Below are 13,246 nucleotides of genomic sequence, written 5' to 3'. Positions count from 1 at the left end.
TCCCGACTAGATACAGGTTGACTTTCTAGATCCCCCCCCATTCTCTCATTTCAACATCTGGTTGCTTTTCCTCTTGGGTAGTTGCGGTCGAGGAATGGAGGCTCGATGGCGTTTCTTCGAGGGCTGCAATTTTCTCCATGATGAAGGATAGGCTTCTCCTTTTTTCAGACATAATTCTCCCCGTGAGATTCGAGATGTCTTGAATCAATTTATTGACCAGACATGCATTTGACGGTAGAGGTGTTCCTAACTCCGGGGGCTCCTTTGGGGGGACATAGGATAAAGGGACTACTGCTATCGGGGCTAGGGTCTCGGTATGAGGTGTTTGTTGGCGGTCCTTCTGGCAGGCATCCTCGGGTGTACCATGTTGAGCATTAGGGAGCTCTAATGGGGCCTTAAAATGCTCCTTGATCAAATCAATACATGGGGGAGTGGATCTAGGAAGGTCAGACGAGTTTTCCCAAATTTCATCCTCCCAATCAGGGGCCTTGTTGGGTTCAGAGTAGTCCTTACATTCTTTCACAGTAATGCTTTCAGTACAAATGCCCCCTTGATCCAGTTGGGCATTCAGGTTTAGTTGGCAGGCTCCTGATTGTTCTGCACCCAGGGTGGAAGGGATCTGCGGAGGCGTGAGACCCAATGCGGCTAGTTTGAGCCGGTTTGCCTGTTCATCTATGATTTGGCGGTCCTGAGTTGCCTCTTGTGGGGTTCTAATTTGAGACAATATGAAGGGAGGGAAGTCAGTGATAACAGTTGAATCGGTCATCCCTCGAGACTGATTTTCCTCAGAGATGTTTCCGCCGCATTAGAATCATTCCGGCTCTCTGTAATCTGATCCCAGGGCTTTTGGATGGGGTTATTCTTGGTCGATGGATTACCCAAGTCCTCCGGTTGGTCTGAAGTTGGGGGGGGGACTGACTCGCCGCCCCATCGGTGTCCTGCACGGCGTAGAGACCGTCAACACCACTTGCGCACCACTTACAGTCCGCTGACGCAGGAGTGGGCCCTTTGGGTTCTTGGTGCTGGGTCGGGTTGCAGGCTCCTCCTCCTCCTCCACCGGCTCCAACAGGTAGGGCAGACTCTTTACTCCTGCCCACAACGGACCACAAACGACCACTTGTCCGCACCTGTAATGAGTTTGAATAATGTCTTCACAGGATCCCAGCACACAGACTCCTCCTCTACTTCCGATGACTTTCTGGGGGCTTCAGTGTTGACTATTCATCATTGAAACATGAACCATCCACGTTCCCTTAGCACGCAGCACAAACAGCAAAAACAGCGTTAGTGATGCAGCGCCCTTGATTCCACTATCAGGCTTCACGCCACAAGGGCGGACGTTGCGCAATTTGTATCCTTTACTTCCTGGAAGGCGTGTCAACACAGCAGGGCAATCCTTAAAGGCACCGTACACAGTGTTCCTCGGGAGAACAGCAAAAAGAAAAGTGATTGCCGTAAACGCGCTCCTCCTTCAGCAGCAATAACAGTGTTAATGATGCAGAGCCATTGACTCCACTATGGTGCATGGTCTAGGAGGTTCCTCACAGGAACAGGAGTCCTTGTGCCCGAAGTGGGAATCTCTCCCAGTGAGATCCCACTTGCCCAGATCCCTAGGGAAGGTCTTGCTGAGCAGACTCACCTCCCTAGCCTCAAAGGGTGAGGTTCCACCTTGGGGAGAAGAGACAAATACCCTTGATTAGTTGCACCACTCCGGTATTAGCATTCACTCTTGTGGTGCCTGATGGAATCTGCTGAGAGCATCCACTTTGAGGCGTTTTGCTCTCTGCAATTGCACTGCCTGAATGGTCAGCTGAAGAAGTACTCTGTTCCAGTTCTTTATTGTTAGATTGCAGAGCGTCAAGGTCCAAGTGCCTCCCTGCTGGTTTAGTTAAAAGACAGTGGCAATGTCGTCCAAAACCACCTGAACCACATTTCCTGGAATGGGAGGTTGAAAAGACGTTGGCGCTAAAAGAAATACTTGTCCAAAAGGTCCCCATAGGGTGGAAGACTGATGTCCCGACAGTGAACTCCCCAGCCATACTCAGACAAGTCTGCTATAATTGAGATCCGATGAAGAGGTTGTTTGAAGAGATCCCCGATAAACAGATTACTCTCCAGGAAACACAACTGAAGGAAGTGTAGTAATGGCAGAGTAGAGGTGGCACGCAAGGCCCAGCCAAGAGCTATAAAGTATACCACCACCACATTTTTTTAGATGCTTTTCTGGGCATGTAAGGGGAGTAGGCAATTCCTACACAGTTTGGTTAGAGGGTGAGCAGAACAACAGTCTAAGGGTTGCACAGACCTCAGACTTAGCCAGACAACATATGTATATGCAGAAAGGAGGCTATGCTACTCAGTAGTAAGCACAGTGAGATTGATCTAAGAAGGCTTAATCAGTTATAATTTGAAAGGATTCATTTAATAAAGGGAATAGCGAGCTTATAATTTCAAATGTTTAACATAACATTAAAAACTCATATTAAGCCCTTTGCCTCAGATAAAATATTGCCTTGCTAGCTTGTTGCTGCCTTGCTAACCATGCACAACCTTATCTACTGGTAACCACGTGTCACATGCAAAAAAGACCTGCTGTTCCTTCATCCAGACTGATTAAATGACAATAATAATAATAATTTAATAATTTAGCATTCATATAGCGGTACGAACCCTCAGGTATCTGAGTGCTGCTTATTATTACCCACATTGTGTGGTGTTCATTTATTGACCTCGGAAGGATGAAAGGATGAGTTTGGCCCTGCCGGGATTCGAACCCGAGTCAGCAGGCTCTGCACGGATGTCAAAGTGAGCGCTCTACTCGCTGTGCTATCGGACCAGCAATCTTGTCTACTTGTAATCCTTAGTTCTTCCCATGCCCATCGATCTGTGCACTTCTGCCTTTATCTTGATCTTGTGCTGAAGCACAGTTAAGCAGCATTCAGATAGTATGTAATTAAGATGTTTTCACCTACCTTGTCGTATATGGATCAACCTGTATAAAAAGTATGTTTGTGAAAAGTGATCATTTAAAAAAAAAATAATACTCAATGCCTTGCATCATTCACCTTTGCATTAGGGAGAATAATATAAGTGCCCCTGTTGAAACCTAACCTGACAAAAAAATCTTACAGATCAAACCCAAGCCAAATATCCAAATGTGAGAGCAATTACAGTGTGTGCTATAATAGCAATAATTCCCTTTCATTTTAATGTTCATTGAACAAAATGGTTTCCTAAACAAAAGTATATAGCTTGAGTACTAACTGGAGAAGACCAAATAATTAGCCGGGTGGAGAGCTGAACCTTGGGGATGGGGAACATTGGATGTAGTTTAGGACATTTCTAGCAGAATTTCAAAGATGAGCAAACAAATTGCAAACAATGGTTTGTGTGATGTCCTAAGAAGTTCAAGCAACACAGTTTGGCAAAGAGGTCAAGCCTGAGGTGGGGAAGTTTGGGTGTTGATGGGGTTCATAGAGGAAGAAAGAGCCGAAAGAAGAAGTGCCAGAGGTATGTCGCGAGAGTCACTAATGCGGTCTGCAGATTCTTTGATTCAAGAGCAAGGGTTCCCTAGTTAAGGGTTAAGGCAACAATGTATTAACACCTTAGACAATCCTCTGGGAAGCCTCATTCATCAAACTCTCCTCCAGAACCCGAGGACTGCCAGCTGCTAAGGGAAAGAGAACCCTTTTGAGAAGGAGGGGTATGCAGGCGAGTTATATTACCATCAGTCTTGCACAAATTCCAAAACATTGCAAATTATATACACGCTGTAACCAAGTGCTCTGCCTGACCACATTGGTGGATGGTGGGCTTGTCAAGGAGGGGCAGAGGCCACACGCGATGTGAGGGTGAGGGTGAGCCTAGGGTTAGCATTGGGAGCGTCCCAGGGCTGGACCCCAGCTCCCAGCAGTTATCCTCCCATGGAGGGAAGACCGGAGCACTATCGCAGGATAATTATAGAGACTCCTGCTGCTTTAGGACAGCAGCAATCCCAAAGCGCCATCTGAGCAGGTGCACTTGGCTCCACTTGCGCTAGGGCTGAAATGGCTCCAGAATACAACTAATCTAAGAAGGGGACCTGAGCTAGAACAAGGTATCCCTGAGACAGACAGCATTCTAAAGCACCAGCTGCAGTTCCCAAAGCTGTTCCTGAAGCTGCCAGAGATGAGGGGACCCAATCAGGCCCAGAAAACTCCAACTCCCAAGTTCCCTATTCCACTGCAGCACACCAGAGTTCCCCGATCACAGAGAAATGTTGGGAGACAGGACCAGGGTTTGATAGGCAGAAGGACCAGCCAGGGGGAAGGACAAGCCAACCCTAAATCCCACACCAGGTCTCTGAGCCACAGTTGTCCAACTGCAGGCCTCAAATGCCGGAATCCTGATGGGTTTGCAGGCTATCCCACAATATTCATGAGAACTTTGCATGCAATGATTCTAAATGTACGCACATTTTTCTCAGGACTATTATTGAGGGATATCCTGAAAACGTGTCGGGATTTTGGCCCTCAATGCCTGGCGTTGGACAACCCTGAGTCTAAGCCATCCCCCAGAGGCAAAGCCTGGCAGCCAATCTCCTTTCCATCTACCACACCAGATTACGATTCCGCTAGAGGGAGGCTGGAAGGAGGGTCCAAAGCCCCAAAAATCTCAATCGCCCAGTCAATGGGGGTGGAGGTAGGAGCAAAAGCTCATTCGGTGCTGGCTCAAGGTAGGGTACTGGAGCAGAGCCCCTGGAGCCTGCGGCGGAGAGGAGCAGAAGACAGGAGGCTGGAGGAGAGACCCAAAAGACTGAGGTAGGGAAGAGAAAAGAGACTGCAAGGATGACATAGGACGCTGGGTAAATGGAGGCTGGCTAAAGGCAGACCAGAAATGTGGACAATAAAGAGACGTAGTGGGCTGCGTGATGGTTCAGAAAATGTCAGTGATAGGGGTTGTGAGGAAAGATTCTCAAGGGATGAAGAAGGTGCCGAAAGGGATGAGGAAGTTGGGAGACTTGGAAGAGAACTTGAATATCTTAAGATAGCAACACAGGAGGCCAAAAGGAGGAAGAGGGGACCCAAAGGCTTGATGGTGGAGAAGAGACAGTTGGTGCACGAATAAAGCAATGATAGATAAAGGAAAGAACAAAATAGAGATAAGTAAAGCAGAGTTGATTGACGAAGTGTTGAACTTAAAAGTTACTCACTGTAGTGACCAATGTACTCCTAGTCCATAGTCCCTTTATCTCCATATTTGATGGGTGTCCCTTGCTAGGGACAGGAATGGTACCTTTTTCCCCACAAAAAAAGAGCATTTCCCCTTTAAATTTAAGGCACGCAGGGGCGTGGACAAAGGCGCGTGAGCGCTTCGCCGACCCTGCACTCCAGAGCCTCACGGCAGTCCCCCTTTAATGCGTCAGCCAGCTGATGTGAACCTGACAATTTACTTTGAAAGGGGCAGGCGGAGTGGGTCATATGTAGGAAAGGGGACATTGGATTAGGGGTATGTTAGTCACTACAGTGCGTATCACCTTGAATTACTCCTGCGTCCGTCCCCTTTACTCCGCACCGGATGGGCAATTACGACGGATGAAAGCACTTAGGGAGGAGAGCGGCTATATCTTATGCTGCAAAAAGTTTTTTCAACACTGTCTGGCAAACGTTGAATCAGACATGGCGCTGCTGTCCAAGCAGTGATGTTTGCATGTAACTTTGTAATTTTTGACTCCTCTATAACTAAGCTTCGCACATTCATGTAACTGCTGCGCTCTGTTACCTTAGGGTATGTTGCGCATTATAAATAATAAAACAAACAAGGCGGACGGGGAAGCCCATGTCATGGCATGGCACGTGCCTCGGAAAGGCTACTTCGGTTGCCTTAGCTCTGACCGCATGTACATGCATGTTGGCTGGGCACTGTTTGTTCTGCAGTTTGTACGCTTCTGAGATGGCGGCCACCATCCATCTAACTATATATGCTTTGGAGGTCTGTGTACGCAGCAGAGATCCCCCAAATATGACAAACAAAGTGTCCGTTTTACGAACCAACTTTGTTCTACAGAGATAACATTTTAGCGCTCTTCTTACATCCAAGAAGTTTAGCGATCTTTCAGCTTCTGACTGAGGATTAGGAAAGAATGTAGGTAGCACTATTTCCTCGTTCAAGTGAAATGCTTACACAAACTTTGGCAAAGATTTTGGGTGGGTTCTCAGCAACATCATATCTCTGAAAAGTAGTGCATGATTCTGAAGCTACAACGGCCTGTATTTCACTAACCCTGCATGCTGATGTGCAGCCCACTAGTAGGGCAGTGTTTAGCGTGACTAGTCAACTCCACTGAAGTCATCAGCTCAAATGGTCTATGTGCTAGCGCCGTCAGTACCACAAAGATCCCAGACTGGATGAGGCTGTTTAATTGGAGGTTATAACCTTGCTAGGCCTTGGAAATGTTGTTTCACTAACGGGTTGGATGTTAAAAAAAAACGAGTCTGAATTTCTGTAAGCCCCTATGGCCGTAAGCTAAGTCAGGCACTTGTCCACTTGCACTTTGGATTGTGCTAGGTGCGCTGAAAAATATAAGACCTGATCAAGCTAGCACGAGACAGTGTTGGAGTTGTTGTCCTTAGCTCACACGCAAAAGCGCGTCCATTTACGTTTGTACTGGCTTCTGGTGGAGTCCTTCCTTGCATTTTTAATGATTGCCAGGTTGTCTTCTGGTAATCCCAGATGACGTAATGTTAGGTTCTCAGGAAACAAGCTGCGAGGGCTAGCATTCCCGGCACTGGATGAACCACTTCTCCTTCCTGCTAAGTGAGGAGATGGAGCCCTGTCACGGGCAGGTGCACTAGTTTGGAGTACCATATTCTGGAACGCCACTGGGGAACCACCAGCACCACTTGGAGTCCCACTGAGTCCTTGACCTTCCATAGTACCTTTTGGACCAGGAAATGCATAACCCCACAGATCGTCCCATTACATCTGGAGAGCGTTTCCCAGAGATTGCTTTTCCCCTGTCCATCCAAGACAAAAACTGTGTGCATCTCTTGTTGCCCACTGTGGCAAATAGATCCACTCTAGGGTGTCCCTAGGCCTGGAACTGTGCTTGCAGGACCTCCAGGCATATCTCCCACTTGTAGCTGTCTGCTCCTAACCTGAGCCCTTGCCAGGAAGGGGAATGTCTAACAAGTGAATCTTGTAAGAAATGGCCAAGTCCCAGATCTGTATTGTTAACCTGCAGAAGGGAGAGGGGAGGGTTTGTTGAGTTGTACGTCCCGGTGATGACGGCTTTGTCCTTGATACACGGTAGAGTAGAAAGGCTCAGAGGGCTAGTTGCACAGCTGCAAGCTCCAACACATGTATATGCTTCTCCCTGTCCTAGCTGGATGAAGTCCCGTACACTGAGAAGCTGTCTAGGGCAGTAGCCTCCGCCCACTCCCGCAGCCTTCTAATGACGAGTCTGTGGTGATCAACACTGATGGCACTGGTTGTGCAAACGGAGCTCGCCACCCCCGTCAAATTGCGTTTGTCCCACCACCACCACCAAAGGTCCAGTATCAACTCCGTGGTAATGCACACTCTTAACTGTGATCCTCACTACTGACTCCAATTCTCTGCCAGGTGCATCTGGATTCTCCTAATTCTCAATCTGGCATAAGGGACTGCCAGAATACATGCGGCCATGATCCCTAGCAGGTGCTGGTACCAACAAGCTGAGGTTTCCGTCCTGTTGAGGAAATGGCTGGTAGCCGCTAGAATCGCTGTGATTCTGTCCCGAGTTGGGAATATACTCCTGAGGGTTTGTAGCGCTATATAAATGCACAAACAGAAAATCTGAGAAACTGCCTATGAGGTTGCCAGATAGGGATGAACAAGTACGCATCATTTAGGTCCAGGGAGCACATACAATCTCCCCCGCACAGTGCTTCCACTATATGCGCCAGCGTCACCATCATGAATTTCTGGAGAGGAAGAGAAAGGTTGAGGTAGGTGAGATCGAGAGCCACTGTCAGGCCCGCCTGGTTCTTTTTCTGTATGGTGAAAATCCTGGAACAAAAACCAGAGCCTCTCTGCGAGTGTGGGACCTCCGCCACTGCATTGCCCTGCACAAGAGAAGCAATCTCTGCCAGCAGTGCTCATGATCAGATCTGAAGTAGTGGGGGGCTGGGGGGGGAGGGAGGAGGGGGAGGGAGGTCCTCCACGATATGTACTGGATGACACCAGTACATATCGTGGAGGGCCAGCCTGCTCCATCCACTGGAGACCCCCCTCCCCCCATCATTGTTTCTTGGTATCTGAGGCGGGGGACTGGAAAAAAACCTTTAGTGTAGAGCGTTAATCTATGTAGGATGGGTGACCTTTATGGCTGCCGAGCCCTCCGATCCTGAAATCCCCTGAATCCCCCAAAGGATCTGGGTCTGTGCTCAAATCTGCTCTGAGTCTGGGTGACTCTTTGCAGCCGGTATCGCTAGAATAGCTAGAGACTTGGCTATCCAGGAGCTCGCTTTTTTTCTTGGTGAGCTTCTCAGTTGTAAACGAGTGGAACAAGTCCACACCTTGGAAAGGGAGGTCCAGAATGCAATCTTGGACATCAGCATTAAATCAAGTGGCGCGCATCCACGCTGTGCAACGCATGTCTGTCGCAACATAGATTCCCCGCCCAGCTGTGTCTATATGGGCAACAGCGGATTCCATTGAGTCCTGCGCATTTACTTTAGCCTCCGCCAGACCGGCTTTCCAGAGGCAGATCTGGTAGGAAGTCCGATCTCTCTCCAGAGTTTCTGATTGGCTGCTGCAAGCATGGTGTCTGCATTCGCCTGTCGTAAATGTAGGCCAGAATTAAGGTACTGCTTTTTTCAAATATCTTGTGAGTTTTATCCTCCACTGAGTGTAGAAAGGCAGTAGCTGACACAGATTTGGAAGAGGCTTGCGGCTTTGAATACATAGACGCTGCAGCTATGACTGATCAGTGTGGCTGCAGGTGGCCCAATAAAAGAATGGTCTCCCCTTCCACCTGACAATATTTGCCATTGAGCCATTTGTTAACTGGCTGCATGGTGTGCAGTTTGGTCCACATCTTCTTTACCAGAGCTTCCACAGCCTTTTGCAGTGGTAGGTCTGATTTGCTAGTCGCCCATAACCTGAGCACCCCTGCCAGCAGCTCAGTTTCTGGCAGCTCATGTTATGGAAGCAGAACCCCCAAAAACTCTGCCAACCCTGCCTTGCGGTCATGGAAGACCTTGGTCGAAGAAGATGTCTCAGTTTCATCATTGTCGTCCTGTGTCTTGATGCCCCTGGAACTCATTGCTGGATCCATTTATTGTGGGTTTGCCCAGCTTCTTGATGAGTTACTTTAGGCCCCATCACTGGTAACAAGGGTACAACTGGCGATGCTGAGGAAGGAGCCACCGTTGGTAGATGAATTTGTGTGGGCCAGAATTTGTGTCTGACTGGTCGTGGCTGATCTGCTATTTGCTAGGGTATTGGAGCTTGCACCAGTGCAGGTTGTATTGGCACCTGTGGGAGTAACGCCTTAAACAGGTTTTTCAGTATACCTAACATTTGCTTGGACTTCATTAGTGTCATGAACTTCTCGAACAAGCATTTTTCACATGCATAAGGGGCTTGGCCGACCACCGTAGATTTATGTGTTGGTACGAGGAGCGTATAACGTCCTTGCCTGGCTGGAATTTAATTCGCCTCAGTGGATCTCTCCGACACGGAAGGCACCGGGTATGCTGTGCACCAGCCATCTGTGCAGTGTGCATGGGTGACCATTCAACCCTAGGGGTAAAGTCTAAAATTGGTCTCAAGGGAGTAGGGGCCTGCATGCCCTATAACTGAGGCCCACATGCCCCCTCCGTGGTTGGTGCCATTTTGTCTGCTGGATTACAATTGAAAACTTAACCACTAGCACTGTGAGAACAGGTCCACTCTGGTTGACGTGGAAAAGAGGAATGATGTGAGGTGGCGGAGGGGTGAGGTCGGCAGAGCGGTCACACGCCCGTGGCTGCAACTTTGCTTGCCTTAAACCTAAAGGGGAAATGCTCTTTTTTGTGGGGGAAAACGTTTCTGTTCCCGTCCCTAGCAAGGGATGCCCATCAAATATGGAGGAAAGAAGACGAGACGTAGAAGTATGAGGTGGAGAAACTTCCATAAGTTTAAAGAGGAGCTGTCAGAAAGAAGTGAGGGGGAAACTGAGGTAACCTTCAGGAAGAAGTGAAGGAAATGAAGAGATGGAAATTAAGTCTTGTAAAGGACTAGGCGAGGGGGGGAAGGGAGGAGTACAGAGCGGTGTAGAGGGATGTTCTGGTGAAGCGAAGGTAGTGGACCCAAATACAAATAGGGTTACTCCTAGAAAGGTGGCTGAGGAAAAAGCTTTGTAGCCGCTAAACAGGAGTTGACACCAGGGGGTAGAGAAGGATTGAAGCAGGTGTTGGGAGGAGCAGAACCCAGACAGGGTGGAAGGAAGTGGGGAATCTAGCGAGGACCCCGTCTAGCTTTAGGGCCGCCCATCTGTCATTCCATGTCTCCAAACCATCATGCAAGGCCCACCTCTCACAGCATCCCTTTCAGAATCCACCCACAGGTTCGAAGTACATAGCTGACTCTTGGGAGTGAGAAACTAGGAGGAAAGACACGGGGTACTGTGGGGGAAAAGGTTGCAGGAACCTTTAAACCTGGTCCTAGAACAACAGAAGAAGAGACCCTCCGCTGCCCCCCCAAGAGTTGCGGGAAATCGGCTGCGTGAACCCATTCAAATCAAGCACTGTGAGCTCCTCACGATTTATTGTGTGGATTTGCCAGGGGACAGCACTGGCAGAACATTTGTAAGAAACTTTTACTTTCATGTGACACACTTTCTTTGGATAGGTTTATACAGACCACTACTCCTCCGAGGAGAACCACCACCATGACAACCTTTAATTTAATTCAGACACTATGGGCCAGATTCTCATATGGTAGAGCAAATGAAAGAAGTGCATAGTATTTGAATACTTTCTGAAATGCTCAGACCACCTTATTCTCAAATATAACCTGAGCATTTCAGGAAGGTCTAGACAGTGGCGCAAAGAACCCCCTGTTCCCAACACTAAGTTATTACAGGAGTTCAGGACCACGTGATTTTGCTGAGAGAGCATTTGACAATAACACTCTGCTCAAAGAAAAAAAAAACACTGTTTGGGGGGATGGATTATGCAAGTGTGACAGGTTCACAAATGTCCTGCTCATGATTTGCTCCTCCCCTGCGCCTGTTCCAAACAGGGGCGGGATGACCCTCGTTTCTGCACATTTAAAAGCACATCCAGAATTCACAAACAGTATGCGCTTTTAATAATAAGCCCCCTTATTTGCGCAAAGAGGGGGGAAAAATGGCATCTAAATGAGCGCATCTAACATATGCTCATTCAGATGCCCTTTGAGAATTGGGCTGCTCTTTTTTGGCACAAGTGAGGAGATGCGCTAGCACACGTCACTTGTGCCAAAAAATTATTTTAGAATCTGGCCATTTGATTATTTTCGCCAATCCTGTACATCTTTATTAAAAAAAGCTCTTTGTGAATCCGATTCCCTGGTCGCGCTTGTTGTCAATCAATGGGCCTCATTACAAGTTTGCCAGTCCGGTAACTACGGTACCGGTAAGCTTGCTGGTACTGTAGTTACCGGACCGGCAAACTACAAGTTCTGCTCGCGGGCGCCTTTCTGCCCGCCAGGACTGGCCTGGCGGGCGTACCAGCACTCGCGAACAGAGCATGTTGGATGCACCGGCACCATTAAGGAAAGGTGCAGGTGCATCCGGCTTCCCCCTTCCCATTGAGCCCTATTGGGCTCAAATGTGAATGTGGAAGAATATATTCCGATGCTGGCGAATCGGCAACTACCGGGTCCAGCGGGGCCATAATGACCCGGTAATTGCCCATACGCGGGTGCAGGAACATTTAGCTGGCAAAGCTACCGCCAAACTTGTAATGAGGCCCAATGTCTGCTATGTGAAAAGGGACAGAAAGAAAGCATTGACAGTACAATTTTATCCACAGACTTGAGGCTTAATAAAAGGTACAGTTGACAAATAAAAGAAAACCAGTCAGGATGTGGATCCCAAAGTTACAGCAATCTTGCACCCGCCACACAGCCGGGTTTTTCACCGATCGAAAACTGGAGATGCTAAATGCTTCCTCACCGTGAATGCTTTAATCTTCTCAAACACAAGGCTCGTTTTCCTCTTCAAAGAGCTTTCACTTTCTGTGGTGCTATAAAAGGTGAACAAAGAACAATTATTAAAAAATCCCAGAAGTGAAGCCACTTGCAGCAGTACTCAAAAGGAGGGCACAACACCTGTATATGAGCACAACATAATGTCAACGTTCTAAAAAAAAATATTTCCAACAAAATGGTTTCGTTTTCATCTTTGTTAAGCAGGCATTCTTGTACAAAATGTTCAAGGAAGACTCCAAGATTGACGTTATTTTGAGGATGGAGAAAGGGTGTTTGCCTGACAATTGAAGCACAATTCTTAATTCTCAAAGTTACATTTGCAAATATATGCCTGTAAACCAGCTGACAACTTTGTTAAAAAAACGTTTTTCTATAGAAAGCTCTTTGATGCATGCAGTTTTTCCTGTCTCATCAAATAAATAAGAGTTGTAAGTGCTAGCTAAGAAGCTATTTTACAAATTGATCTTTTTGGTTAGCCAAAAAGTAAATTACTTTCTAAAGATTGTCATCTTCCTACTCCTTAATCAAGTTAATTTCCTATTGCTCTATACGTTATTCCTAAATAATCACAAATATACAAGCCTACCACCTTACCAAAACAGCACTGGTATTGAGCGAGTGCGCAAAATATTTAAAAAAAATCCATACGAGTAACTCAGGCTAGACATCAGAGGAATAAGAGGTCAAATTAAAAGATGTGTACTTTACTGAAACAATCAGGTACTTAGTTTACCTTTATACAAAATGCACACTACCAGGTTCTTCCATTGTGGAAGAGGGGACGACGGAAAGGGGTTGCTTGAATTTCCAGTTTGTGACCAACAAACAGGCCCAGTAGAAGATGTGCAAGGGCCAATTTTAAAAGGATTATTTGGGGGGGGCAGTCTTGCCTACCAGTGGGAAAACCTGCCTGCATAAGTTAACAAAAATGCATTGATCTGGTGTAGATTAAAGGAGATTGCCTCAAAAAATGTTACTTCTATAAACTATTGCCAAAAAAAAAAAAAAAATGCATACAACTCATTAAACATTTTTTGAATGTAAAATG

At 47.3% G+C, this 13,246-nt stretch overlaps 1 protein-coding gene across 3 annotated transcripts in view; it reads right to left on the bottom strand.

Annotated features, from left to right (window-relative positions):
- CGN (cingulin) overlaps nucleotides 1-13,246 on the bottom strand; it is a 2,193,661-nt gene that overhangs the window by 1,731,302 nt on the left and 449,113 nt on the right. For all 3 annotated transcript variants that reach the window (XM_069650469.1, XM_069650484.1, XM_069650476.1), the window contains exon 4: nucleotides 12,164-12,233. In XM_069650469.1, the coding sequence (XP_069506570.1) occupies nucleotides 12,164-12,233 (70 nt within the window). The remainder of the gene's footprint in view (nucleotides 1-12,163; nucleotides 12,234-13,246) is intronic.

Source organism: Ambystoma mexicanum, chromosome 1p, assembly GCF_040938575.1.
Source record: "Ambystoma mexicanum isolate Mex_15411 chromosome 1p, UKY_AmexF1_1, whole genome shotgun sequence".
Taxonomy (NCBI): Eukaryota; Metazoa; Chordata; class Amphibia; order Caudata; family Ambystomatidae; genus Ambystoma; species Ambystoma mexicanum.
The sequence above is the reverse complement of the archived record's forward strand: the minus strand, read 5'-3'. Positions and strand labels throughout refer to the sequence as shown.